The sequence below is a fragment of the Dipteris shenzhenensis genome, chromosome 2, assembly GCF_047967505.1.
Source record: "Dipteris shenzhenensis isolate YYH24624 ecotype China chromosome 2, Dip_SZ_1.0, whole genome shotgun sequence".
Taxonomy (NCBI): Eukaryota; Viridiplantae; Streptophyta; class Polypodiopsida; order Gleicheniales; family Dipteridaceae; genus Dipteris; species Dipteris shenzhenensis.
The window spans coordinates 58976439-59004250 of record NC_141597.1 but is presented as its reverse complement, the minus strand read 5'-3'; the positions used below and the strand labels follow the sequence as shown (position 1 = coordinate 59004250).

The 27812-nt window shown below is 47.0% G+C and overlaps 1 protein-coding gene across 1 annotated transcript; it reads right to left on the bottom strand.

The window, feature by feature from the left end:
• Positions 1 to 672: 672 nt before the first annotated feature.
• LOC147905060 (endoribonuclease Dicer homolog 1-like) lies at positions 673 to 27364 on the bottom strand. Its single transcript, XM_087398150.1, has 10 exons — positions 27223 to 27364; positions 26448 to 26754; positions 15245 to 15720; positions 6027 to 6133; positions 5613 to 5800; positions 4594 to 5511; positions 4338 to 4415; positions 1426 to 1647; positions 1097 to 1160; positions 673 to 900 (listed from the first exon to the last, which is right to left on the bottom strand). The coding sequence occupies exons 2-10, from the start codon at positions 26742 to 26744 to the stop codon at positions 881 to 883; spliced, it is 2370 nt and encodes a 789-aa protein (XP_087254276.1). The 5' UTR covers positions 26745 to 26754; positions 27223 to 27364; the 3' UTR covers positions 673 to 880.
• Between the last annotated feature and the right edge of the window lie 448 nt (positions 27365 to 27812).

Sequence of the window (27812 nt, the reverse complement as noted above, 5' to 3'; positions counted from 1 at the left end):
CAGAGCCCATAGCAGCTCACTTTCCCATAGCAGCTCACTTTCAAAGAGATAAGTGCTATATTTTTAAAAAATACATTTCAAAGAGATAAGTGCTATATTTTAAAAAAATAACCAATTTCTACTATAACAATAGATGGAGCTTTAGAGCAACTGATTCTCTACAGGATGTGCAGCCATCAGAATCATCAATCATATGCTGTACTAGAAAGGATCGGAATATTCCAGTCAAACAGCCCACATCAAGGAGCAAGAGGTTAGGGGAAAAGCCGGACAAACAATTTAAAACAAATCATCCTTAACGAACTTCCAAAAAATGGCACTAAGCCAATGTAGGTACATTCTTAATGTATGAAGACTCGAATGTCAGAAACGACTCACTACCACAAGCTCTGCCACAAAGGTGCTTTTTTGGGTGACTCTTGCACATTATATATCAGCCGGCTCTGGAAACGCCTAATCAAATCACCAAGGATTCGCTCACCTTTTCTCAGGGATGATGCAGAGTATGCACTCCAACCCTGTCCCAGATCACAGGATCCTGAACTCCTTATCTTGCTGCATGTCGCCCTCACGGCGGTTACAGTTCCATTGCTGTAGAAGGGTTACCCAACAAAAATGACATCCCTCGTGGATCTTATCAAACCACGAATTTACCACACCTTTGACTGTCTTTCTGAAAATGCTGCTTGATTTATGAGATTCCCAAAAAAGGTTAGCTGGTTCGCAACATCATGGACTTCTGCAGAGACGGGGCTGCACCAGCCCAATTTAAGCTCATCTTGCAAGCTGAACAGCTTCTCTGTCATCATGAAAACAGCTGCCACATTTCCAGCAGCCCAAAGAGGGAGTTGCTCTGACGGTTGCATATCTGGTACCAAATTCATTTTCTCTGTGATGTTTCTGGTTTGAGCACAGAAAGGACGACCAGGCGTCAGAGGCTAAATCAGCACGCAAGGACAACAAGATGCTTGAAGACTTATAATTGAATTAGTAATTAACAAAAGGCATTGAAGTAAACCTTAAAGGCATCAAGATATTACGACACTCTAGCAGCAACTTTTGAAGTGAAACTTTGTATCTCAGAGAACTTACCAACCTATGGCAGAATTTTGTGTTGCACTTAAATCAAAAAATTCCCCCTTGAATAGCTGATGCAATGCCTGAATTAAACGAAAATAAAAGTGGCATCATGTAAGGCAACCAAAACTGCGAATGTCCGCAAACCCCAAAATTTTGAAGAACAAGACTCCTATTCAAAGGCTTTTCAAGTGTAGGCATGGGCAACATTATGCATTGCCATGACCAGTGAATCTTCATGATGCACTGTTTTCAATATACTTCACCAGACATAATAGTTGACATAAGTGTCTCATTTGGTGCAAAAAACATATTTACTGTTACTGAAGAAACATGAAGAAAGCTTACTTTTAGTGCCATGAATCTTCGAGCAACCCGCTTCTCTTCATGCTCAGAACTTGCAATAATGACTTGATTAACAAGTGCATGAACGTGGAAAGCACCAGAAATAAATGAGCACTTGATATCCAAGGACCAACATCTTTTCTCGCATAGTTGTGTCAGTTCCTTGACTGGATGCAGTGAAAAACACCCAGGCATTGGTAGTGGTTCTAACAAAGGTCGGAAAACCTATGGAAGAATCAATTATTAGATATCATGACACACAGTTAAGTTTGAGATAAATATCAGAAATAGTTTTCTATATATTACCAACTGAAAATGAATATTGTGAATTGTCAGATTGCTAATAGTGATACTATTAAAGTAATAAGAAGCAACACAAATCATTTTTTTAATTCTGAAATCAAAGATTTATCTACTTCTACTCTTGCAGAATGTTGAACTCACAACTACAAAGCAAGGCCCTACTGGCCAATCTTCTGTACAGGCAATCTGCTTAGCACTTGCCTTCAGCTAAAGGTTGGCAGGGAAGTCCTCGTTGGGTTTTCTTTCAGAAAGCAGGAACACCAACGTGATAAACAGCAGGAGACCCAATCAGCCCACCATACTCCTTTTTTGGGGGAATGTTGCATGGGGGCAGGATGCAGGCGGTTCTTTTGTGGGGGGTGGTGGGGAGCAGCACATTAGAAGGGATTTTGACTTTCGGTGTGCCATATACCTCCTGAAGAATTATAGGTGGCTTTAGCCTACTGCTGCTATGAGCTTGGTGCAGTTTGTTATCTCCATTTATCATCATATTATGTACGTGAGAGTGTGTCCAAAAGAAAAGAAAGCAACAAGGCAAAGCCACCATAAGCAATGACCAGCGGGAAGGCTAGATCACCGATTGAGCGTGTGAGAGAGCTTAAAAAACCCATTTGGGGACTCTTTACTTCTATGGCTTGTCTTGGAGACCAAGTTTATAAAAAAGGTTATGCCATTTTGCCAAAAATGGGAACCTTATTATAACCTTGCAAAGCATGAAAAATTGTTGGATGTACACACTTTTGCTAGAGGATAGCAATAGCTTTGAAATATCGAGATTCAATAGACTAGTCTAGAACTTGATGAGGCAAAGGTGACCACATTAGGCTAGACTTTCCTAACAGCAAATAAGTGCTTAGCTCAAGGTCTTCCAAAGGTTGAATTGTGTGGAGCCTCACTATTGAGGCAGTGCTAAATTGCAAGAGGAGTGCAGGACTAAAAAATGTTAAGGCACAAATTGTCTATCCATACAACTCTCCTCACGATGGTGTATGGAAGCATCTCAGGAGTCAAGAGTACCTAGCATCTCATCTGTATCTAGAAGTCTTTAGTGTGAGCAAGAGCTCTTATATATACATTGATGCTGAAGCAAGAAACATCTCAATTCTTTATTGTACACTTGTTTCCTACAATTTTGTCTCATTAGTTCTCACTCGATGTGCCCCTTCATGCCATAGGCGAAGTTCTTGGTTCACCTCTTAAATATTCACATTGAACTGCATTATCCTGAATGACTCCTTTAGATAGACTACATAAAAACCCATTTAGACGAAAGTTTTGAAACAGGACGAAATCAAATACACGTTTTTGCCCCATTTTTTCTACAATCCATATGCTTTTGAGTCTTGACTCCTTAAATATTAAATGGTCTAAAGTTGAAACTTCAGAAAGGAGAATGAAAGCTCAAATTCAAATAAATTTGAAGAATGTGTTTGTGTCTTGAATTTCCTTTTTAGGTTTCTTGACTTGTATTTCTCTTTGCTCACTCTAAACATGAATGTAACATAACTTACTTACCCCTATCATTTAGTATCTTCAATATCATTTTAAAACCTATCCGAACTTGAGAAAGGAGATTGAAAGCTTGAATTTGAATAAATTTGAATTCCCTTTTAAGTGCCTTGACTTGTATTTCTCTATGTCACTCTAAACTTGAATATAACATATCTTACTTGCCCCTGTCCATGTATATATTAAGTATCAATTCAAAATCTATCCATCTCGAGACAAAACCAAACATGTCAAAACGATGAAACGACAAAATAGACGAAAACGTTTCTTCTGACTAAGTCCCTTTATAAGAGATGTCACGTGGTTATTTAGAGACCTCTTCTAATCGAAGGATCTCTTTAGCTGTAGTTCTATAAAACCCTCTCTTTGCAGATCTTATAGAACACAGATACCAATCACAAACCGTGTACAATAGCACCTGAAGAGAACAATCTTTGGCGATGAGACTGAACAAGTGACTTTTTAACCAACTGTCTCTCAGCCACAGAACAATCTCAAGAGAATGAACTCTGGATCCTGACAAATGCTAACATCAAATCATTGTATATAGCCTTGCAGTATGCTCTTGAATAAGAGGCACAGCTTCATGAAACCGTATAGCTGCATGTCCTCGACTGAAAAAGCAGTAAGGCTGACCAAAATGTCCTGTATTACCTTCTTCTATGATTAGAATCTAGATATAACTATAATATCGACTAATTTGAAATAGCCACCAACTGATGCGATTAGGTGACTGCCAGAACAATGCCACTGATCCACAACTAATTAGGAAAAGAGAGAATAAAAGGTAGGCATGAAAGCTTGATAAGGCCTGAATATCCCCACGATATTATGGACTTCACAGCCTCATAATACAAAAGAAATATTATAATAATTCAGGCCTTGATAAGGCCTGAATATCCCTACACCATAATATGCACTTCACAATCTTTATAATACAAGCAATATATAAAGCTGCAATTATGCATGGGAAGTTAACAAACCTTCCAAACACTCTTCTTTTAATTCAGGACTTGATAAGCCCCTACACAGTAATATGCACTTCCTGCTCTTATAATACAAACAAAATACAAAGCTGCAACATGCACGGGAACTTGACAAACCTTCCAAACACGCTCCACATCAAGCCCAGAATCCAAGAAAACAGCAGCTGCTAAAGCTGGAATTGCATCACCCAAAACCTGCTTAAACAAAAACCTGTCAGATGACAAGAAGCTACAAAACCTTTTTGTTTGGGCCATTATGGTCTTTTATATGCCACAAGCTTTCTTTTCACATATCAACTGTGCTACACTAAGAAATGCTTCATCTAAACAAGCACCAAGTAAGACTGACGAAGAAATCATGTTTGAGATAAACCTTTGGTGCACATTGTCCGAGGATTCCATACGAAGAAGCCCATTTCCAGCCCTGATTTTCATTCTGGCACCTTGATACATACATTGAGATGCTCTCTTTTATAGAACAAGGCACGACTTGTAAGAACAAGTGTAATTCATGTTTGACCGCAATGCATCCAAAGTTTTCTTTATTGATAATGGATTGCTTCATCTCATTAAGATCACCAACATTCAGCCATGGATACCTAACAACAAGATGTCTTGTCACAAAGTAAGAAAGGACGGTATCCCCTAGATATCCCAGCCTGAAAAAATCCAATCCACCTTCAAAATCTTCAGAATCGTAGTGAAGGGCCACACAAAGAAGATTGGAATTTCTAAAATGATACTTCAGTCGTCTCTCCAGCTTCGTAATCTTATTTGATGTCAGTAAAGTTCTTTTTGCTGCACCTTTGTCTGACAACACCAATACTGCTTCTGCAGCAGACGAAGGATACACAATTGGAATCTTCAACCATGATATGGCTTTCAAAGTGTTATCAATGCTTCCATTCAGGACATATGACCCAACAAGAGCCTCAACAATATCTGCCAGGGTCCTATAGGAGATCTTCTGCCTCCTTGAGGATCCCGTCTGCATATTCTTTTCATCTTCCATCAAACAGACAGGTAAAGGACCAGGAGGGATCCAATCCCTTGCATGGAAAGGTTCAGCAAACACATAAGAAGAGAGCCCACATGCTTCTGCACACTGAAACAGTCGCTTGTTTTCAACAAGGCTATGTAAAACAGAAGCTAAACCATCCTTATCCATTGATACATATTTTGTGTATAGCGCAGTTGCACCAATAAAGGTTAAGAAACTGTCACCAAGGAGCTCAAGGCGTTCATAACAATAATTCGAGTTGCAGGCACCTGATGTCAAAGAATCCTGCACCTATCATAAGAATCAACAGTAATTCAGAAAATTCCCAGAGGTTAATAATAAATTTCCAGCTGTGAAAACTTTATCGAGGCCTAAAATATATTTAAACTGACCTTAAAAGCGGATATGGGTACACCAATGCAATCTCTTAGCTGTGCTGCCAGCAAAGAATACTCCAAGGCAGACAGCACAGATGGAAGCCTCAAGGCTCCCCTCAATAGGTTTCCCTTAACTCCAACATGCAGGATACACACTTCTGGAGGCAGCTCTACTCTTCTTGCTTTTGCTTTAAACCAACATCCTGCTGGTGGATGGTGGTATAAGGATGATCAGCTGTCAATAGAATGTACAGATTCTCAAAAGATGAAGTTTTGAAAGAATTTTGTACAATGATCTTGAAAGAACCCTCAAGTTCCACAAGCTTATGGTGATTCAGTCCAGAAGTAATGTTCTGTTGATTGTTATTAGAACAGCTAGCTTCTCAGTATGTCATATACTCCCCTTTTCCACATTAAAAATAAATGTACCTGGCATGTCTGGATTTGCAACGGGTTCTTGAAGAAAGTTACTGGCACGTGACAGTGTGTACCCCACTAACAGTGGCTGAGAAATGAGTTTCAGCTCTATCTTATACCTGGATTTTGCAGTAACAAAACCCCAACCCAGAAAAATACTCAGCCTTTTGTAGACTGTTACTTTTCATGGATCTTAAAGTCTACAAATGAAGTCATAGCAATCAAAAACTTATCTCATTGCATTTTATAGTTTAAAAACATGAGATTTGTTTCCAAGTTTTGCATACACCATCCAAGGTTCTTCTAGATTAGTAACTGCGAAGAGGAGGAATTATTTAGAGAATGGAGACAGATCCCTCCTCTAAGTCCTGCTCTGGTATGTTTTGGCATTTTCATGCTTCATAAGGTGTATTGATACCTAGAATCCTGATACTCATGTTTCTATTTCATTCATACTTAATAGAAGTCTTTTTTCCTGGGTGGTGGAGTGGGCGGTGGCAAAGACTTGTAATTTAAGTTTAACCCAACCTAACAGAGAATGCTACAGAGCTTCTGCCTTGCAAGAAGGATGCCAAGAAATTTAAGGCCAAGAAATTTACGACCAAAATGATAAGTAGCTTGATGACCAGCTTCATGGAACCATATTCAAGCAAATGGGTGGAAGAAACTGAAATAAGGTTTTCCCAGAGAGTAGCAGATCAGCTAAAATAGTACTGATTTCCAAAGGGTGGGGCAGGAAGGATGTAAAGTAATTCAGGATCAAAATGGTAAGTAGCTTGATGGCCAGCTCTATGGAACCATATTAGAGCAATAAATCAGTAAATGGGTGGAAGAAACTCAAATAAGGGCACCATCTGAGGCTAATTTCAGATTGGACACTCAACAATTGACCACCTTGTTAAATACAAGCTGCAACAAAGGGGTAAGGGTAAGAGCAAGGCAATTTACTGCCATTTTGAAGACTTTTTTTTCCCGAAAGAAAGGAACCTTCTATTAATGCTTGAAAGATTTCATACAAGACAGCAGCCCCGAAGGTGCTGAGTATGGAAAAAAACAGGAAAAGGCTGAAAGAAAGAACCGGCCTGTTCCAGAGAAACCGAGCTCAATGCCTAGGGGATCTCTGGAACTGGGGCTAACAGCCAAGTGGGGGGACTATACAACCAGCGAATCCCTCGCGGGGTGAAGATGTAGAAAACTCTTGCAGGCCAAGCCTTGCAGAAACGAGCACGCCTCTCGATAGTCGCCCTACAGCCTAGAGTCCCACGCTCCCAAGTGGATCGTAGTGTGTATATGATGTCTTGCCAGAAGGCGACTAGGGTAGCCGAGGGTGGAACCGGGTGCTCACCCATCACGAGGCTGCAACGAGCCACCCAAATGTTCCACGCCGTGATGCTGGCTACCACCTCCCAAACGCTGTCTTCCCTAGGAGGAGGAGGAGCTGAGTTGTCAGGAGGGACTGCCTCATGGAGTGCTATCCTCTGGATGCTCTAACCCTGTACCCGGTAGGCTAGGGAGATCTCATCAATCTGAAAAGCACGTCCTCCATTTGTCAACCAGGCCACCATCCCCCAGGTGTAATCTCTCTGAAGACTCTACATACGTGTCATGATCGTAAGGGCTCCCATCCAAATCCTCACTGCGCTACGACAGCTCCACAGGCAATGTGGGATAGTCTCCAGGACACCATCGGGGCAACAATGGCACTGCCCCTCCACTCGCATCTGCTCCAACCACAGTCCGATGGGCAAGCCTCCGTGGGCGGCTAGCCAGAAGAAGTAGGATATCGTCCTCGGCCGCAAACTGGTCCACAACCGTGTCCAAAACTTGGAGCGAACATCCCGCGACACTCTCTGGGTCACCCAATGCCTCTCCCTCGAGGGGGTCCACCTCGACGAGTCCATCTGTAGCCTCTTGCCAGTCCGTGTGGTGTAGGAAAAGAAGGGCACCTCATCCACCTGCGCGGCTAGGCCACCCCTGGAAGGCCAGAGCCACTCTCCCGGATCCCACTAGACCTCCCTCAGGGTCTACCCTCCCACAGCCAAAGGCGCCATCTAGGGGCATCCTGCTCTGAGATACTGGGAGGATCAATGTGACACTCCTTCCCCAAACATCCCACCACTCTGATCATCTACCAGTAAATCCCATCAAAACTCCCATCCATCTCAGGGTCCCTCTCAGTGAGTGGCTGAAGTAGGCCTCCAAGTTCTACATGGAAGAAGTTGGGGTATGTGCTGCCTTCCTCCATCAACATCCTCAAGAGGACACCAACACGGGAAAACTGCCCCAACCATCTGTTGTCTCTCCATATGCAAAGTCCTCCCCACCAAGACTCAGGAATGGCTAAGTCAATCTCGCTCATCTGCTGCCCTACCCCTTGCAGATGTGCTAGGGCATCAAACGTCGCCTCCGCCTCCATGGTAATCTACTCCAACGGCCAAAAGACCCAGCCGGTCCACTGTCCCATTGTACCCAACCAATGTGAGTCCGTTGTCCGAGCATCCGCCCCTCCTAATCTCTGATCTCTGGGTCCCACATAAGGGACTGACGCTCAAACTCCTCTTTGCATCTAGGCGGAGCATGAATGAGACCCCCTGCCAGACCCTGTGAAGGCTCCTCATCAAGGGGGAACCCTTCCCCGTAAGGGGGGCCTACGAGAAGATCCATTTGTGTGAATGCTGCCACTGTCCCCCAGTGCGTGGGGTGTAAGAGGAGCTTCCAAGGCTCTGCACCTGGGGTGAGGCCGCAAACAACCAACTTGCCCAAGAGGGCTCTGCTCTCAATCTCTGAATCAATGATACCCAAGACTCCTAGTGCCTACGGCATGATCACCGTCTGCCAAGCTACCCGGGCTGTAGTGTTCCTCGTGCCGTCCGAACCTGCCCAGAGGAAGTTCCGGACCAACCGTCGGAGCTGCCCAATGCATCCTCTATGAAAGCACCAGCAGGAGGCGATATACCAAGCCGTGGCAAGGACCTGGTTTGGGCCACTAAGGCGCGACTTGCTAAAGAGAGTTTGGCCGAGCTCCAGTAGAGAAGCTTGCGCCGAACACTCTCAAGGACCGGGGCGATCTGTTGCTATGCTGTAATGCCAATACCAACCTGACGTCTGAAGTATTTCGTTGTCTAGCCCCGCGGTATCCATCTGAAGTCAAAGTCACTCCCCCACTCACAGATCTCATGTATCTTCTCAAAGCATGTGAAGAAACCTATAGATTTTGTCCAATTGATCCGTGCACCCGAGGCCTCGCAATAGATAGCCAAGGCGTCCCTGACTCTCTCTAGACTCACTATGGTGCCTCAACATACAAGGCTGTGTCATTTGCAAACTCCATGTCAAGCAGCTCCTCCTATCTGATTGGGAGCCTCAACCATGTGAGGCCCACCACCTGTGATCTCAAGTAATAGCCCAAAGACTCCGCCACAAACAAGAAGAGGAAGGGAGCGAGTGGACAGCCCTAGCGGACCGAGCGAGAGAGAGGAAAGGCCTCGCCTATGTGTTCGCCAATAAGCATCTGACTAGAGCTCCCCGCATAAAGCACTGAAACTCCTCTAACCCATCTATCTGAGAAACCCAATCGCTGCATAGTACCCACCACTCCACCCTGTCTAGGCCTTCTCAAAATCCAAGAGGACAGCCAACGGCTGTGACTCCTCCCTAGACCAATCCACTCCTTGTCGGTAAGATGGGGCCGTAACCGCAAGCTCAAGACCTTGGCAAGGATCTTGTATGCAGTATCTAGCAGAGTGATAGGTCTCCACTGTCAAATGTCTGACCTATCGTCCCCTTTCAGGATCAAACAAATCCACCCCTTGCTCAAGGACTGAAGGAGGGAGCTTGGGTCAAATATCTCCTAGCAGGCTAAACGGAAAGGGATGGAGATAATCTGCCAGAAGTTCCAAAAGAAGGCCGGAGTCCCCAGCCATCCTCACCCGGACACTTCTTGGTCGGGAGAGCCTTGAGGGCTTCCCAGAGCTCCCCATATGTAAAAGGCTCCTCCAGTCTGTTGCATAAATCCTACGAGACTACTGTCGGAACGTGATCTCAAACTACATCCCGGGCCACAAGACCAGCTGGGGTCATCCTATCCGTCTGAAAGAGCTGGCTGTAAAAACCTACGGTCAGGTCTAAAATCTCTTGCGGGTCAGTGTTCGTGATACCCTATAAATCACAAAGACACTGCAGCTGTGTGCGTGTTGATCGGGGCCCAGTGGTATGATTGCTTCCTCAGCTTGTCCCCGTGCTGCACCCACCGAGCTTGGGAGGAGTGAAAGGAGAACTCAGCCTGTCGCATCTCCGTGTCGTGAAGGTCAAGGCGAGCGCTCTCAAACCTATCGCTAAGCCACTGAGAACCTCGGTCCTGCTCCTTGAGCCACTCTCTAGAGGCGAGGTCTCTCCTCAAAGCCCGCTCATGCTCCTGAAGAGTCCTCCGCCTAAGAGCGTGAGCCTGCAACTCCTCACTGCTCCTCTGAATCGCATCGGCTACCCACGCAGCCCAACCCTCGCACGATGTCATCTCTAACTGCTCCCAAATCCTTGCCATGACTTGCCGGATCTCCTTATCCTACAGGAGGTCCTTAGGAATGCGGACCACCTTCTGGGGGAGACTTCGACGGGGCTGATCTAAGTGAAGTACTACTGGAGAGTGGTCTGACATCGTGGTACCTGCCAGAATCTCGATCGAGCCGCCTCTGTGTAGTGCCCAGTACCCAACATAGAAGCGGTCCAGTCTCTCAAGCAATCCATCATGTCTTCTCTGTCCAAAGGAGAAGAGGGGGCTGCCAGGTGTCCTAATGAAATCTGGCTCTCTTCACGGGTCTTTGCCACTGATCATGAAAATGAACTACTCTCACGTGCTACGCTCTGCTGCTGGCATCTCAGAGAAGGAGACGCGCCCTGCGCATCTTCCCCAAACTGCAGGTTGTTGAAGTCCGCTCCGACAATCCAGGGGTCTACATCCGGAAGACATTCTCACAACCTCCTCCAAAAGGCCAGGCGGTGTTGTTTGCACACTGGGGCATACACGTTCATGATCCCAATCCTGGACTCTCCCGTCCGAACTGCCATTCAAACTGCCCGTCCTCGAATGAGCTCGCCCTGATCGTAGACCTCTGAAGCAAAAGTCTTTGAGACTGAGGTGCAGACCCCTTCGCTCCGTCCTACTGCGGGGGACCACTCCTCTGGACCTCTCCCTGGGAGAAGGTTGCATCGTCGTCTGATGTCTGATGTTGAAAACATGTGCTCCTAGATCAAAAGGATGTCTACGAGCATGATCGTGGAGCCGGTACACATTTCATTTCAATATGGTCCAACTCATGAGGACGGGGGTGCCGAGAACAAGGCTCTCCTGTGAGTGGGTGCCTGTTCCAGAAAGACTGCCTTATGTGACTTTGCTGGGGATTTGGAGGACGAATAGTCCGTGTCTGTGCGACGACGTACTAGGGTGGATACCGGCTCAATACCGATCTTCCATGCTCACTTCATCATGAAGGAGACTTACACCCCAAACACAGCTCCGCACACTTTTGGAGGGGCCAGTAGTATGCCTGCTCCACCTTTGACTCTAATGGCAATCTAATAACTCCTACCGCCAAACCACACATCAGCTCCTCGCACGTGAAGCTCAGTTGAAAGTTCACTGTCGCATGCCAAAGTTGAAAGGTCCAACCCCTGTGGCCCCATCCACTCGTCCATCATGCGTGAAATCCGATCTCCCATAATAGCATCAAACACCTCTGGGGACCACTTTTCCAACCTTGTGGAGGCAAACTGGAATCTCCATATGGGATGTGTCTGAGAGCCCACTGCACTGATCAAACCCCCGTTCAAAGGCTATAGGATCATGAGCGTTACCTCCAGTGGTAGAGGTTATGAGTCCGAAATCTCTAGATATAGTAGTTCTAGGGTCCTAACCTCCAAAAGTCCTGTGGTAAGGGACGCTCAAGCTGGAGGTTGGGAACTGCTGACCGGGAGGACGAGCCCTGTCCCTCAAGGTCTCTCCCTAGATGGACCGGATGCTGCGATGAGGAAGCAGAAGGGGACGTCATATTTCCCTTGTCTGTTGGCAAGGGTGTCGAGGCGGAAGAACTTGCTACGGAGGTGGAGAGGGGGGCGGTGGGGGAAGAAGGGGAGCGAGGGGTGGAGAGAGGAGGGCAGTGATCATAGCAAGAGGAACTCAGGGGGGAGGGAACGGAGGAAACCCTAGAGAGGGGGGCAAGTGGAGAGAAAGAGGGGGAGGGATCTGGAGGGGGAGGGGAAGGGGGAGGGGGAGGGGGAGGGAGAGAGGGAGAGGGAGGAGGAGGGGTTAGCAGGACCGCAGGCCCCCCTACTGGTTAGGCTCGTCGAGGCTCTGGATCCGCTCTTCCACTGCCGTTGTCGGGCTAGCATCCGCAGCTTCCGCCATTGTCGCATCTAGAGCTCCTGGGGCTTGCTGCTAGAGCAAGGGTGAGTGCAGATGCTGAGGGTGGTGGCCCCTTCCGTTGGGGGAGATGGCTCTTGCTGTTCCTCCTCCAGGGCCTCTCAGTCAACCCTGTCCCTCTCTCTACGATTGGCCCTCCACCTGCGGCGCTTGCGAACATGTTTGCTTGGTTTCTTTTTCTTTTTAACCTGGGTCTAGTCCCCTTCTGAGGGGGTAACCCAGGGGGTCTGAGACTCCTGCTGCTCCTGCTTGAGAAGGCGTCAGACTCTGCTTGCTCTCTGCGAGGGTAGGGGAGAGGCACTCGGCCATGGCCACGAGGGCAATCTCTGGCTAAGTGACCCATCAGTCTACAACGGAGACAATGGCCTGATAACCCACTCGTTGGCGAAGTGTACCCCCTCCAAGGGTCTCTAGAAGAATCAACTCTGGAAGGGACTCTGGACTCTCCACCACCAGTCTGATCCTGGGGACCCCGTCCTCTGCTACCACTGCTGCGATCGAATCTGGCGGAGACTCGAGCACTGTGCCAAATGCCCGACCAATGGAGGGAAGGATGGCTCTGTACTCCTCTGGGAGCCCTAGGAAGCGAAGTGTAACCGGAAAGCAGGGAACACTAGGGCAAGAAGAACCTTAATAGCTGTGGGATTCGAGGGTGCTGCCATAGAGCCCCTCTGGCCAAACCAAGGGTCACCACCAAGGTTTTTCTTTCGCCTTAACAAGCACAAATACTCCCACTGCAAGAAGGAAGAAGAAAAAAGAGAGGAGTGAGGAGCGGCTTCAGAGAGGGAGGCGGTGACAAGACAGGTGAAGGAGGGAGCAAGGACATGGAAGGAGGATGAGGGCAAGGAGAGCAAGGGGAGGTGGGGGAAGGCGTAAGAGCAAGGGGGACGAGAATGCGAGGAGGGAGAGGAGGAAGAAAGAAGGAGAGAAGAAGGGAAGGAGAAGGCAAGAGGATGGAGAGGAGGCGGGGAGGGGAGACCGGCGGGGGAGAGGGGGAGGAAGGTGGAGGAGGCGGGGGAAGCAAGGGGCGGAGGTGGAGGCGACGAGAGGCGGAGCTAGCGGGAGACAGAGTGACGAGAGGCGGAGGGGCGGTACAGACAGGGCTGGCGGGGACACAACGAGTGGAGGGTGGAGGAAGCTAAGGCGGAGAGCGATGGAGAGGGTGAGGGGCTATAGAGAGGGCGAAAGGTGTCACGGGGGCGTGAAATTCTAAGTACTTTAATGTACTACAAGACCGTGACAACTTTGGTTTTAAAAGTCCAAGCGTGGGCTTAATAATGTGTAATTAAACTGTGTAATTAAACGCGGCATGGTGCCTAGCACATAAGCGTAATTAATCCCTAGGCCCAAAGGCATTCCAAGGAATTAAAAGAGTGGTTGTTGGGAAATGATGATGTGGCATTTTTAATGGGCCCCCTAGAGGGCCATGTACCTTCAGTGGCCCCCCTAGAGTTCCAGGTGGCTCTAGTGCCTTCTACATGCTCCTTTGCCATTCCTGGATCTTCCTGGGCCTTCTAAACTTCACATGTGTGCTTTTCTCTCTCATCTTCTCCCTTCTGCTTTGACTCAGCTGGCTCAAAATTTGGCTCAGATTGTACAAACAAATGCCAAGAAGAAGAAGAAATCAAGAAAGCACAAGCACGAAAAGAGTGAGTACACACATGCATCAGCTTCTCATGGCGGACCGGGGCGGGGCGGGGCGAGGCAATGGGGCGACCAAGGGAGGCGTGACGGCTCAGCAGCTCACAGGCGGCGCAAAAGCCGCTCAAGTGCTAAACTCGCCATTTTGAAGACTTAAGAAGGCGTCAAACAATACCCTGCAAGAGATATGGGAAAGAAGAGAGAAACTCAGATAATTACAAGCCGTGACATAGGGATCAAACAAGAATGCCCTTCTCTCACCAACTCTCTTTGGTCAATTCATTGATGAATTAGAAGAATAAATGAGATCCCACGTGACAAATTTCTGGTTATGCCTTGTATCTATTATATGCAGGCAACATACTCCTTGCAAAAGATAAAATCCTACAAAGCTACCTAGATGTATTGAGTCAAGTTTGTAAGCACTCAAGAACACAAGTGAACAGTATGCAGACAAAGATAATGATTATTGGGACTCGACACAAGGAGACATCTCTTACTTTTAGAGGGAAAGAACTTGGTTCCATAATACAAATACTTGGGGGCACATTTTGAGCGAGACAACTTCAAAGTAGAAGGAGCCCCCACAGGTGGCTCCGGCCTCTCTCCTTCCACCCCCCGCTCGCTGCTCCCCCACCCCCTTGTCCGTGACAGCCCCCCCCAATCGACCTTCACCCCTTCCCCACCCTGACTTGCTCCCACATGCCCCCTTAAAGCCAGCCCACTCTCTATCATTATCTTGACTATCCACCCCACCCCACCCCCAAACCTCACATAGTGCACCATTCTAGAAGGCACAATACGTCGGTTAGGTTTTTCAGCACATGGATCAGCATGGTTTCTACTCTGTATGCAGGCTGCTCTAACCAGCTTTGCCAAAAAGCTGGAAGACTGGACCTATGCTATAATTCATATAACAAGCTTGTGATCAATCATCTCGTATTGAAACAAAACCACAAGATTATAAATACACATACAAATTCTCAAATTACAAAAGTATGTATACTGTAATGTGGTGTTCGACTTGATGCAAAGGGATTCATAAAAGAAACAAGAATATTAATATAGGGAAAATGAGGAGAAAAAATATAAAAGGAGGGAGGGAGGAAAGGGGGTGGGGGGGAAGAGAGAGAGAGAGAGAGAGAGAGAGAGAGAGAGAGAGAGAGAGAGATACTTCTTCATCCAAAGATCTGCATATGTGATGCCTTCTTTGTTTCCTTGTCTTACACTTGACCCACAAAGATCCCTGGCAATCCCAACTATAAAGCAAGGTGCACCCCATGGCCCATATGTTACCACAGCATCTAATAAGTCTTCCTCATCATAAACTCCAGACTTCAATTTCAATCTTCTTTTCTTTGAATGCAAACCCTCCTTACAAAAGGGATGAACTTCAGAAATTGCCTGAATTGGCACACAATGCATCTGTTTTCTGAACTCCAGCTTACATTTTGGTAAAACATTTGCCAGGGTCCAATCAATCAGCTCAATTGTGGGCGTTTTTGATTTCGATTTTATGCCATGTTTGAGAGGCAGAACATAATAACCCTTTGTTACGTTCTCCATAACAGCATACCCTCCTGACGAAATAGAACCCTTTCCAAGCACAAGACTGAAAAGAGAAGTATTGAATTCTTTCATTGTATTGACCTGACCGCAAATTCAGGACAAATATTAGAAGAACCAATTGTATTGGAAATCAGATTTCTATGCTTTCTTTCAACTCACAAAATAGGTTAAATGCTCACATAAAATTGTACATGAAACATAGAAACCATATAGAAACTCAAACCTGTTTCTCACTCTTATGGAGAAGAACCCACACTAATATGTCGCTCAGCCCAACCAGGCTTTTTGCAACTTACAAAGCTTCAATACTCAAAGCCACAAAGGCTTTTAGATTAACCTGACATCAATAAACCCGACACACAAGTAGACAATAGTCGCCACACATGCGCATATGAGCTGCCACAGTAGTATAAGAAAGGCCAAGGCGAGCTACACAAGCTCTCCATTCATGTGCAGATGAACCGACACACGGTTATAGATGGAAGCCACACAGGCTGAAGGTAAACTCCAATACTTGCAGCTAGAGATGCTCACCCATTGCTGTGAGTCACATACACTCTTGAGGCAAGGTGACCTTAGTATTGAAGGCACATAGTAGCCACAACACACGCAGCATGCCCCAGAACTCACGAAACTCCAAGAGCACCCTCCACACCAGAAAGCTGCCACTATATAGATGAACCAGCCACGAATCTCCTGCTCAGCTTCTCTAATCGTAGACTTGTCACCAGCTCGTGGTTGACTCTCATGAGACGCCAAGAGTCGAATTCCCTTGCTGAGACATCGGGTGACGAGAGGGGCACAACCGCCTTATACCAGCCACGTCCAATGCATGCAAGCATGATTGCCAAGTGTCCATGCAACCCTCTAAACCCTCATGAGGTTTAGATATCTAGATAATTCTAACACCCTCCCATAAAGTGAGTGGGGAAAGAAAATACTGTCATTCACAAAGGATAGTAAGCCACTCTAAAAGCTTTACTGCAACAAATAAGTGTCCACACAAGACTACACAAATAAGAAGAAGCTTCTGAGCGAATTGTTGTCCACACAGGCATGAAATGCTGTCCACCGTCCTGCTGCTCCCTGCTGCCCTCCGTCCTGCACCCATCTCCCCTCCCTCCCTGCTGCCCTCCGTCCAGCACCCATCTCCCCTCCCTCCCTGCCCTTCCCTTCCCCTCCCTCCTCCTCTCCCTGCCAGCCCCTCCTCCCGGGCTGCTGCCCCTTCACCCACTGCTGCCTCTCCCGCTCCCTTCCCTCCCTCTCCCGCTGCTGTCCCCCCCACTCGCTCTTCCGCTCCACTCCCTCCCTCTCCTGCTGCCTACCTCTCCCTCCCTACCCCCCTACCTCTCCCTCCCTACCCCGCCCTTCCTCCCTACCCTTGCATCTTTCCCCGCCTCTCCCTTCCCCCCCGCTGCCCCTCCCTCCTTACCCCCTGCTCCCCCTACCCGCCCCTCCCTCCCTACCCCGCTGCCCTCTCCCCTCCTCTCCCTACCCCCCCGCTGCCCCTCCTTCCTATCCCCCTGCTCCTCCTAACCCCCCGCTCCCCCTACCCCGCCTCCCTTCCCCTCCCCCGCCCCTACCTTCTGCCCCCTCCCTCCCTCCCTCTGCCCCTTTCTCAGCCTCTGCCTCATCACCTCTATCCTTCCGTCCCCCTCTCCTCCTTCCCTACCCTGCCCCCCCCCCCGCCACGCTCCCCCCCCCCCCTCTTCAACCCCTCTAGGAACAAGAGAGAGATTTTCTCTCGCTGGCAACAGGTTGTTGGACGAACAAAGCATCTTCGTGTTCGTGTCGGCCATTCCACCTTGATTGACGAATGGGTTCCCATTCAGCCAATCCTCGACCACTTTCACCGACCGCAAAAACAGTTACCTTTTCCAAAGACGAGCTTCAGCAACTCAAGACAGATTCAGAGCAAGAGTATGCCACCTCACTCTTTGGCTTCGCAGCTTGTTGACTCAAACGGGATACTTCAGACACATCCAGATGTCGTCATGCAGATTGCTTCAGATTACTATGCCTCCCTTTTGACTGCAGATCCTGATTCACACGCCAGAGATGATGCTAGACAGGTTATTTGGCAGCATATTCGTATGTTGGTGGATAAAGGTATGAGAGCCTCACTTGATGCATGCTTTACCAACATAGAATTCAGGACCACTCTTACTGCCCTTCATAAGGGTAGTTGTCCAGGGTCAGATGGACTTACATCTTCTTCTTTTTTTATTTTTTGGGATCAGATTGGAAATTACATCACCTCAGCCCAGCAGGGCGTTTGGGACTCCGCTGAGATGCCGGACTCACTCTCAGAAGGTTTCATTCACCTTATCCCAAAAGGAGGTTGCAGAAATTTAGTGTCTCAGTGGAGACCGATCACCTTATTGGGCACTTTGTATAAGATCTTGGCAAAAGCCATCAGTCTGCGATTGCAACCCATCTTACCAGATCTTATACATGACACACAACCAAGCTTTGTCCATGGCAGAAGAATTTTTGATAATATATTCTCATTTTGGGAGGCTTCTGAGTGGGCTATGCATGAGGGCCATAGACTAGCAATTCTACTCCTAGATTTTGAAAAAGCATATGACAGGGTATATTGGGGTTTTCTAGAGGGAACCCTTATTTGCTTTGGATTTTCAGATTTGTGGATTAGAGGGGTTTCTGCTCTTTACAGGTCAGCCCATAGCCAGGTACTCATTGGTGGAATCAGGGGATACAGGTTTCAGATATCCAGATCACTCCGACAGAGATGCCCTCTAGCCCCCTTTCTATTCTTATTTGTGGCTGAAGCTATGAGCCTCTATACTAGAGCTCAAGCTGATATTTTTGGGCTGAGACTTCCGTTGAGACAAGAAGAGGAGTTGATGGACAATGAGCTGACAGATGACACGGCTACTTTTTTGGATGCCACTCCACAGACACTCACCTCTTTCAGGACAGCCTTGAATTTAAATGTTGTCCACAGAGAATATGAAGAAAGCTCCAAATCATTGCTATCCACATAGGATCAAGAAACTAAAGCTGCTGTCAAAGGGCATAGACATCACGATCATAATCTCCTGTTGGTGGGAGACATTTGGGGCTCACACACCAAATTTGCAGCAGTTAGCTCTTCGAGTGCTCTCGCAAGGCACATGTGCTTCTCCTTGTGAGAGGAATTGGAGCACATTCTCTCTTATCCATACTAAAAGAAGGAATAGGCTGCTTCCAAAGAATACCGAGAAATTAGTATACATCCATACTAATTTGCGTCTCATTTCCAAAATCAAGGAAAGGGGATTTGAGAAGATAGAAGTGACCCTAGAAATGATCAACAAGGAGAAGGATGATGATAGGCTGCTAGCGAGGCAAGCAGATACAGAGGTATATAGGCTGGGAATTAACCTTGGGATACCAACACTAAGATATTCGAATCTAGCACAGTGAGCACAATAGAGTGCTAGCCTAGCCCTAAGGCAAGGGCACTCATTCGTAGGATGATTGCCCATGCATAGTCCACAACACACATTGTCTCTCCCACGGAATAGGTGAGAATTGCTCGAGCCTTCCCTTGCCAATCCCCCCTTAGTTGTTGGACCACTCAGTTCATAAGGTTGGTGACTATTTCATTTATGTTTACGTCCTTAGGAAGTGGAGTTGCCTCCTTAGCTTCACATGTACTAATAGTTTTACCTATATGAGATACATCAGATGAAGCTACTTGGGACTTTTCAGTTTGGGCTTTATCCTTCATATTGTCAACTGAGAGTACATCGCTCTTGCTCCACAGCTCAAACAATGTGGGGTTCAAGGTAATGAGGTGATCATGAAGCTTGGCATCTCTTAACCCGATGAGGAAGCACGGCAACAATCGCTCATCCTCTTGTGAGGTTCACAGCAAGAGTTCAAATGTTTGAGCCTTGTAAGATACTCCAGTAAGGTCTCATGGTCCTTCTGCTTAACCACATACAGTTGATTGATAGGGCTCCATCTCGGACTAGTGCACGCAAATCCCACTATGAATGTCTTTCTAAGCGTTTTTCAATTGATTTCTCTCCCGCGCCTGGGGCGCTATACCATTGGTGTGCCTTGCCATCTAAGCTCAACCCACATGCATTAACCTTGTCTAAGTCACCTCTATCCCCAAACGTCTCACAAATTTGCTTGAACCTTTCTACACGGCACACCGGATCTCCCTCTCCTAGAAACTTAATAATGAGCTTGGAGATGGTGACTGGCCTAGTATCTCTTCCAACAAAAGCTGGCAACGTGACCCCCCTTTCTAGTGCTTGCACTAGGATCCTCATCGCCTCATCTGTAAGTACAATCTGCAGTGCACGATTTGGTGATGGGGCCGGCACGTTGCCAAAGTTGGGTGGTCCACGGAGTGGGTTGTAAAAATTCATGGGTCGCATAGGCACTGCATTAGCTATTCAAAGGCCACTTGGGCCTGGAGTTGGCATGCGTGGCGTGCTTGGCTGTATTGGTCGCACCGGTGAGGGCCTGAGCTAGGCATTGTCACATTAGGCACTGATCAATAAGGTGCAGCCGTGGGGTGGGAAATACCTTCTGGGGCTCCCTCCCAAGCTTGGTATTGAGGGGGGCAAAAAGCCATCGTGCACGAAATATGTTTTCCCCAAAGTCTGTTTGTTCAGTCTGTTTGTTCATTTCCTTGCCGGTCGGAACTTGGTGACCAAAAGATAGGTACCCTAGGCTCAAAAGCTCCGATACACGATGGCTCACCTTCATATAATTGAACATGAGGCCCTGTAGGATTCATCATTATTGTGAGTACTAGATTACTTTGTGTGCTTCCTAATGCAGTGGTCGGTAGAGGGCCATGCGGCTCCTCCGACACTCTTGTTTGCCTTGCAAAGGAACTAACCACGTCGGGGTAAGACAACCCAAACCTCCCCAAGAAGTTGGAGAGAGACTCCCTAAGCCGTGAGGCTGTAGTTGAAGGTGTGGGAGACTGGGGTCTGATTGAGATGGAGTTAGGAGCCATGGAGGCCCCGAGATTTGGATTTTCACCCATCTATGCATCGAAGCTCCTCGAGACTTCAAAGCTGGAACTGTCAGCTTGTGAAGGGCTGTGTACAGAGTATAAGCTCAGGACCGAGTTCCCGGATGAGGTTGATACTAGAGCGGTCACTTGGCCCGATATTACGTTGTTGGAGGCACTAACTTCCTGCTCTGACTCAGCTCCTAGGATTCTCCCAAATCTCAATAGCATGTAGGTGGGTCAGGATAAGTAGTCTCCTAGTTGGCCTCCCTATCTAGTTTCCACTCTTACCAGACAACAGGCTGACCCCACGGCGCTGGGTTATTAACCCGGAGTGCGGTGTGTTATACGCACAGCGGGTGCACTGCGTTAAAGCTAATGCAACATGGTTCTATTTTTGACAGGCTAGGGAGTAGGTTTGGGTGCCCAGTTGCCCAGTCTTAGAGATGTTATGGGTTCTCAAATTCCCTGGTGCTACTAAGTGTGATGATTCCCTTTGAGATTTTTATCTTGATGATTTTATGAACACACTCACCCTTCAAGTTAATTTTCTTGGAAGACCCATTCAGTTTTTCCGGGTGGTTGGTGGTGGTTCAACACATTCCAGATCACTAAATGACCAAATTTGACTCACAAGACTATGTTTACCATTGACCATTAACCCGGCATATGCGTTGGGTTAGTAACCCAATGTGCGTTAGGTTGTTGACCCAACGTGCGGGAGGTTGTTAATGCAACGGGTCCGCTGGCTTAGTAACCCGACATGCACTGGGTTAGAGTTGACCACTATTTCGGCCAAGATTTGGTACATTAATTATGCCAACTGGCAGATATTCTGTCAGGTGTCAATGTTTGGGGTGCTTGAGGACTGGTTTTCTAGTTCCTCTACCTACTAAATAACATGAAACAACAAAAAGGAACAAAAATAGCAAAAAAACAAGTAAGTTTGGACCAAAATGGAAGTTTTCTTCCCAAAATGGACTGTTGGTCATTTCCCAAGGCCTTGGAACTTCAACCCAACCATCCCCATTCAGCTTTTTCAGTGGGATGGAACTTCATCCAAGGTTTAGCAATGATTCTAAATACTCCATCCTAGATTTTGACACCTTCAATCCTCACAAAACTACAAAAGGTGGTGGTCATGCATACTTTTGGCTGCTGCTGCTCCCCGACTCCCCTGCTGCCCCCTCTCAGCCTCTTCCTGCCTCCCTCCCTGCCCCTCTCTCCTCTCTCCCTTCAGCCCCTTCCATGCCTACCTCTCCCTCCTCCCTCAGCCCCTCCTTGCCTCCCTTCCCCCGCCCCCTCAGCCCCCTTCCCCCGCCATCTTCCCCCGCACCCTCAGCCCTCTCCCCCCCCCCCTACCCCCTCACCCTCACCCCTCTCCCCCACCCTCTACCCCTGCCCCCTCGGCCTCTACGCCCATGATACAGACTTGGAGTATCCATAGTAGTTATTGAGACTTTTCCTCTTTGTGCATGATCGATCGGAAAGGGAAAAATTGCTGTGATTTATCCAGGGCTTCCTTGGCCGTTGATGTGTGAGGGTTGATGAGCCCCAAACTATCGAGGGAGTTGCCAAGCTTGCTGAAGTTTTTGATCGAAAGTATGCTTCTAAAGACAAGCAAGATGGGGGCAGAAATTAAGGGAATGACAAAAAAACCAGAATGCGTGAATGGCATGATAAACAGGCTGCAACGCCCCATTTCATAGGTGTCCGACAGTACAATGCCTTATGTAAAGCCATACAAATAGCCAGATGTAAGATTTGCAGCAAAGACAGATGTCATACCAAAAAATCAGACATTAAGAAGCATGCTTGAGCCATTATGGACAGCACGAAGAGGGCTAATTTGTACTTCAAATGTGGTGAGAAGTGGATACAAGTAAAACTGTAAATATGCAACATGAGAAATGTGGGGGCAACCAAGCTAAGCATGATTGTTGCCCCTGAGATTTTTGATGCGACTTACGAGGAGTCAAATAATGCTAACAAGGCATATCGAACTTCTAGAGAATTACCTTTCAGCCCAATGCTTGTCCTCCGTGCAAGTTTTCTACAGGTTTGCATCTATTTAGCATCATCTTGCTATGCCATTCCACACATCCTTACAGGCAGGAGATATTCTTGTTTTAGTTCCTTGTGCTGATGAGGTTGCTCCTGTCCCTTCAGATGTTCATGTGAAGGAGCTTTCTCCTATGGAGCAAGCCGTTTGCTGAAGCTCGTGCCTTACTCCAGGCTAATGCTACTCTTTTGGCTGAGATCCATCAGTAGCAACAGCCCCCTCTCTCTCTCATTCCTACTTCTTCACCTCTTGACAGAGGCAAGGGGATTATTGCTTCTACTCCTTCATCTACAAGGATCCTCCGCACACCTGCACCAGGAGCATCATTCAGAAATTCTTTTGCAGTTCTGGCAAACATGGCAGAGTTTGAGTTAGAGGAGTTTGTACCCTCTACCCTTGGGGAGCACCTTGTTCAAGGATAGAGCTTCCCCTTCTAAAGGTGTGGGAGTGCTTTCCCCAGTTGACTTCCCTCCTCTTAATAGGAGGAATTTCTCCCGAGAGAGGGATATCTCCGCTACCAAGTCAGGTAGGGATTTTTTATCCAGCCTCTTCCTCTCGTCGATGAGGATTGTCAGTTGGAACGTTCAGGGCCTCGGAGGTGTACCTCACCGCTGCCGTAGGTAGCTAATTCGTAACCAACTTACTAGTTCATCAAGCACAAACGAACAACGAATGTCTACCAAGTGGAGCAAGAAGAAAGTCTACCAAGGTGAAAGACAGAAGAGCAACAACACAACGTGGTTACGTGGGAAAGGACATAAAAGAGAAAATGCCGGCTGTAAATGAAGCAACTCGACATGCTATGAAGACATGCGACCAAGATGACCGTGCATCCCAAGCACATGTGGTGATAATGGAGGTAGATTTGCCACTGGTCACAAGATCACAAGGGCCAACCCATAGACGAAGCCAAAGAAGCCAAGAGAGCAACAGTTTTGTTAGAAGGAAAAGAAGAAGATGGCAATGAAGATCAGCCATGAACTGAAACAAAAAGAACCACTCATTGAATTGGGAGAATCATCGGGTCGATAACCAGAGAAGGATCAACTGATAGAGCAAAATGCATGATTAATTGAAGGCAACGAACCTAAAAACGAAAATGAAGCTGAATGACCAGCAAAGTAGACACATTAACTCAGCTTGGAAGAAGTTCCACGAGCTGAATGTGCCGATTTTGATCAGTCAACTAATGGAACTCATTACCCATTGTGCGAAATTCTTTTAGAATCCAGTCGTGGACCAACGACCCATAGCCACACTCCTTACATCATCGACAATCGAGGTGACCAAAATGGGATTTGGGATGAAGAGGTATCCATGAACAACATCGAAGTCCAAAATTACATGGTGAAGGGAGTGCAGATGAATGAAGGCTCATGGGCACGGTCTTGTACGGCCTATACAAGCGTCTACAAGATGCCATACAAGTCTGAACAGAGGCAGCCAAGAAAGACAGAGTGCAGCGAAATGAGGCAGCATTGGGCAACAATTGGGAGCTAAGGAGACGGAATTGGGCAACAATTGGGAGCTATCGGGAGGGTACAGCAGCAGGAGGTAGTGGGGAGGGGCAAGTGGCACTGTTAAGACACTATTGTGCACACTAGATTGGGTACTGCAATAGTGATATTAACTAGAGAGTAGCTAGAATGCGTACGGTATGGGATAAGGGTATGCCAAGAGACAAAGTGATACAACTAGCGAGCTGATAAATGGTCTATAGGTTAGTCAAGAGACCTAAAAAACTGAGATTCTAACAAGGGAATTCAATAAGATTAAAATGTCTGAATTGATACAGCTTATCAGTTGGTTAAGAAAAAGCCCTGAAAGAGTAGTCGTCATAAGTTAAATACAGTAAAATTTGTGTCAATATCCCAAACACCCTTAAGCACAAATAACCCATGTAACTAAGAATGTAGAAGAAGAAAGTGGAAACATGCTTCCTCTAAGAAATTTATCAAGAATTGTGATCGCTTCCAGAAATGGGTAGTGACGTCTAGGGCTCCTTCAAAGGGCCATGTGTATCACAAATGAAACCAGGCAGTGGTTTTTATAGAGGAGTCAAGGAGGCTCCTGTCTCTGTGGGGGATTCTGGTAACGGTAATTGTCTTTATCTGCTTCCAGATCTCAACTTCCAAGACAACCTACAAAGCCTTGGAAGCCCTTGATATCAGAATTTTTTCGCCAGCGAATAGGCAAAGGAGAACGTGGCTAGATCATTATTATCAAATTGTACAAGACTTGGCCCTAACTGTGAGTATAGTGGCCACATGGGGGCAAATGCTAACCATCCCTGGCTTAGCAACTCCTCTTTATTTCCTCTACTTAGGATGCTCATCATCACTTAGTCTACAGACTACAAGCCCACATCAAACTGTGAAACACCCATGCACGCTGACTTGAGGGAGACTAATCAAAGGCTTCAAGGATTTAACCGAAGCCAGCTTCGATGCTCTATTGTAATTTATAATAAGGCTCCTAAAATTATCCATCATCATCACAATACATTGTTAAGTTTAGCAGCCTTTGGAAAAGTGTAGATCAGATTTTGGACTCTGAATCATCCGTGCATTAACAACAGGTTCAACTGAAGCCTGCTCTGAGTCTTTGAAGACTTTGTCTACAAGGCTGTTCCAAAGTTCTGAAATTTTTAGCAAAGCATCTTTCGTTTTCATAAGATTGGCCGAGCATATTTCACGTGTTCCATTAGTCTGCCTCAAGAAGCACTACGTGAAGGCGTCAACAAAGGGTGTTCGTTGGACTACGTAGAATGGAAGACTATTGGCGATTACACGTGTCAAAGGTGCATCGGGGTCTCATGGCCAAAGAATCACGATGGAACCTTGACATGGCAAAAGAACACTCGGTTATTAAGGTCCCCTATTTCTTCTAGCTCTTGGCTCGGGATCCAATGACCTACGAAAATGTCATGAAAAGGCAAGATCTGCAAAAATCTAACCTGCAAAGCCAGGGAAAAACGTACGAAAGCGTAGCGTATATCTAGCGAACACCATCTGGGGGGTGTTGCTTGGCTACACCATCTGTCTCGTTTCACGAGACCCAGCTACGGCAAGATCTTACTACGTCTTACTAAACTTTGTCAATTAACCATGCGACACAACGCTTCAAGGTGATATCCTCTTTCCTTTCCATATGAGAGGTTTATCCACAGCCCAAGCGAAGTTAGCTCTGTGTGTGTGAGCACGCGCGCGCGTGAGATCATTCAAAAAAAAAAATGCGTGTGTGTGTGTGTGTGTGTGTGTGTGTGAGTGTGTGTGTGTGAGAGAGAGAGAGAGAGAGAGAGAGAACTCCCATCCTTTTCATTCTTTACACTCGATCATTGAACGGCTGATATTTTCTGCCGGAAAATGAATTCGCACATGCTGTAGATTTTGGAGTGTGGACGAAAACCTTCTTAACATTCTATTAACCTGCCGATTTCTAGTTTAGTCACAATAACACAATAGAATTGTCGATGCCACGGCAAAGAAAATCTACGACAGCGTCTCTGAATTATCCCCAGGCCATAACTTCGCTTCCGTGGCATGCAAGGCGAGAATGAGATTACGGAGATTCTTTTTCCTCTCTTACTCTTACAAACGTGGGTACATTATCGTGTATCTAAATCTGAAACCTCGCGAATACACCAAAATGCACGTGCCGTAAACTCTTCTGCCGTAGCTGAAACGGCTTTCCAAAATCTTGTCACCTGCCACTTGACGAGAATATGGAAGAAGGACAGAAAAGTTCACGAACGAAACTTACTTGCATGTCGTTTAAAATGACAATGCCACCAGCACTGAAATCAGCTGTCACACATAAATCCAGAGGCAGGTTTATTTTCACGGACAGATTGTTTGCAACCTCGTTGTCGAGCTCAAATTCGTTAAGCACCAAAAAGTCCGTTGCGGGAGTAACGAGAGGATCTTGCCCCTCTTTCACGACGTTATAACGTACAAGGTATGTGAAGAAGGAAACGATACGCCTTCCGTTAACGACCCCCGACGAGGGACACAATACGTCAGGGAAACCAAGCTCATAATAAGAAACACCTTCTCCCATGTTGAAGTAGCTGGAACCAGGAACCACACACCTCGTTAACAGCAAAATAATGAGCACTCTACGCTTCGCAACTTGTAAAACACTCCGATCGTTGCAGCAATCCTACTCCAAGGATTCGCGGGATGCTGTGGCACGAAGAAAACGCTTCACACCTTGAGGAAAAAAGGCGAGTTCTAGTAACCTTACGAAAGCGAGCAACTCGAAGAACGAAACAGCATGAACAGCGGAGAAGCTGGAGAACCGCAAACACGAATCTAGTACTTGTGTTGAAATGAAGAACTTCCCCCGTCCCTCCGGCCCCCCAGGAGGGAAAAAAAAATCATCTCCAAGTCCAAAAGCGGATTCGAAACAGGAAAAACGAATGCTGTAAGGCTCAAGGACAGACCCTACAGGGATTACTGCGGAAGCGAAACGGTTATACAAAAGCACGACAACGAAATAAGGGATGCGAATGCAGGAGAGAAGCAAAGAAGCTTACGGAGAGGAAAGGAAGGAGGTCGAGTACAGCGGGAGGAAGAAGGGGAAAGGAGGAGGGAAGGCGGGAAAGATGAAATAGGAAGGTTTTGGCTATGGCGGTGGGGCTGGAAGGTTTGGCTATGGCGATCAACAGCAGAGGTGGCGGAGAAAGGTGGTAGTGGACGTGGGCCTGGAAGCTATTTAAACCGGCCTTCATTCCATTCCTTCAATATCCTCTCATTAATACCCCTTCCCTTGCCCTCTTCTAGATTGCTCTCCACAAGCTCTCCTCGCCATCGGGTGCGGTGGCAATGCCTGCACATTGCGCCACCGCTGGCCAATAGAGTCCATAGAGGCTTTGGTGGTCTCTTTTGGCCACCAGTGGCCAATCACCTAGCAGTCATTTTCAAACTGATCGGTGTGCGCACCTGCATGGCTCGGAAACATGCCCAAAGTCCTCTCCTCAGTAGCTTGAGTCTTCGCCCACCTAAGCTCATTGCCCATGTTCAATTCCCTCTAGAAGCTGCCTGTTACCTTTGGCCATCCGCGGCTCACCCCTCGTAGTTGGCCATGCATGTGTGGGTGGGTGGGTTTGTGTCGACATCCTCTCTC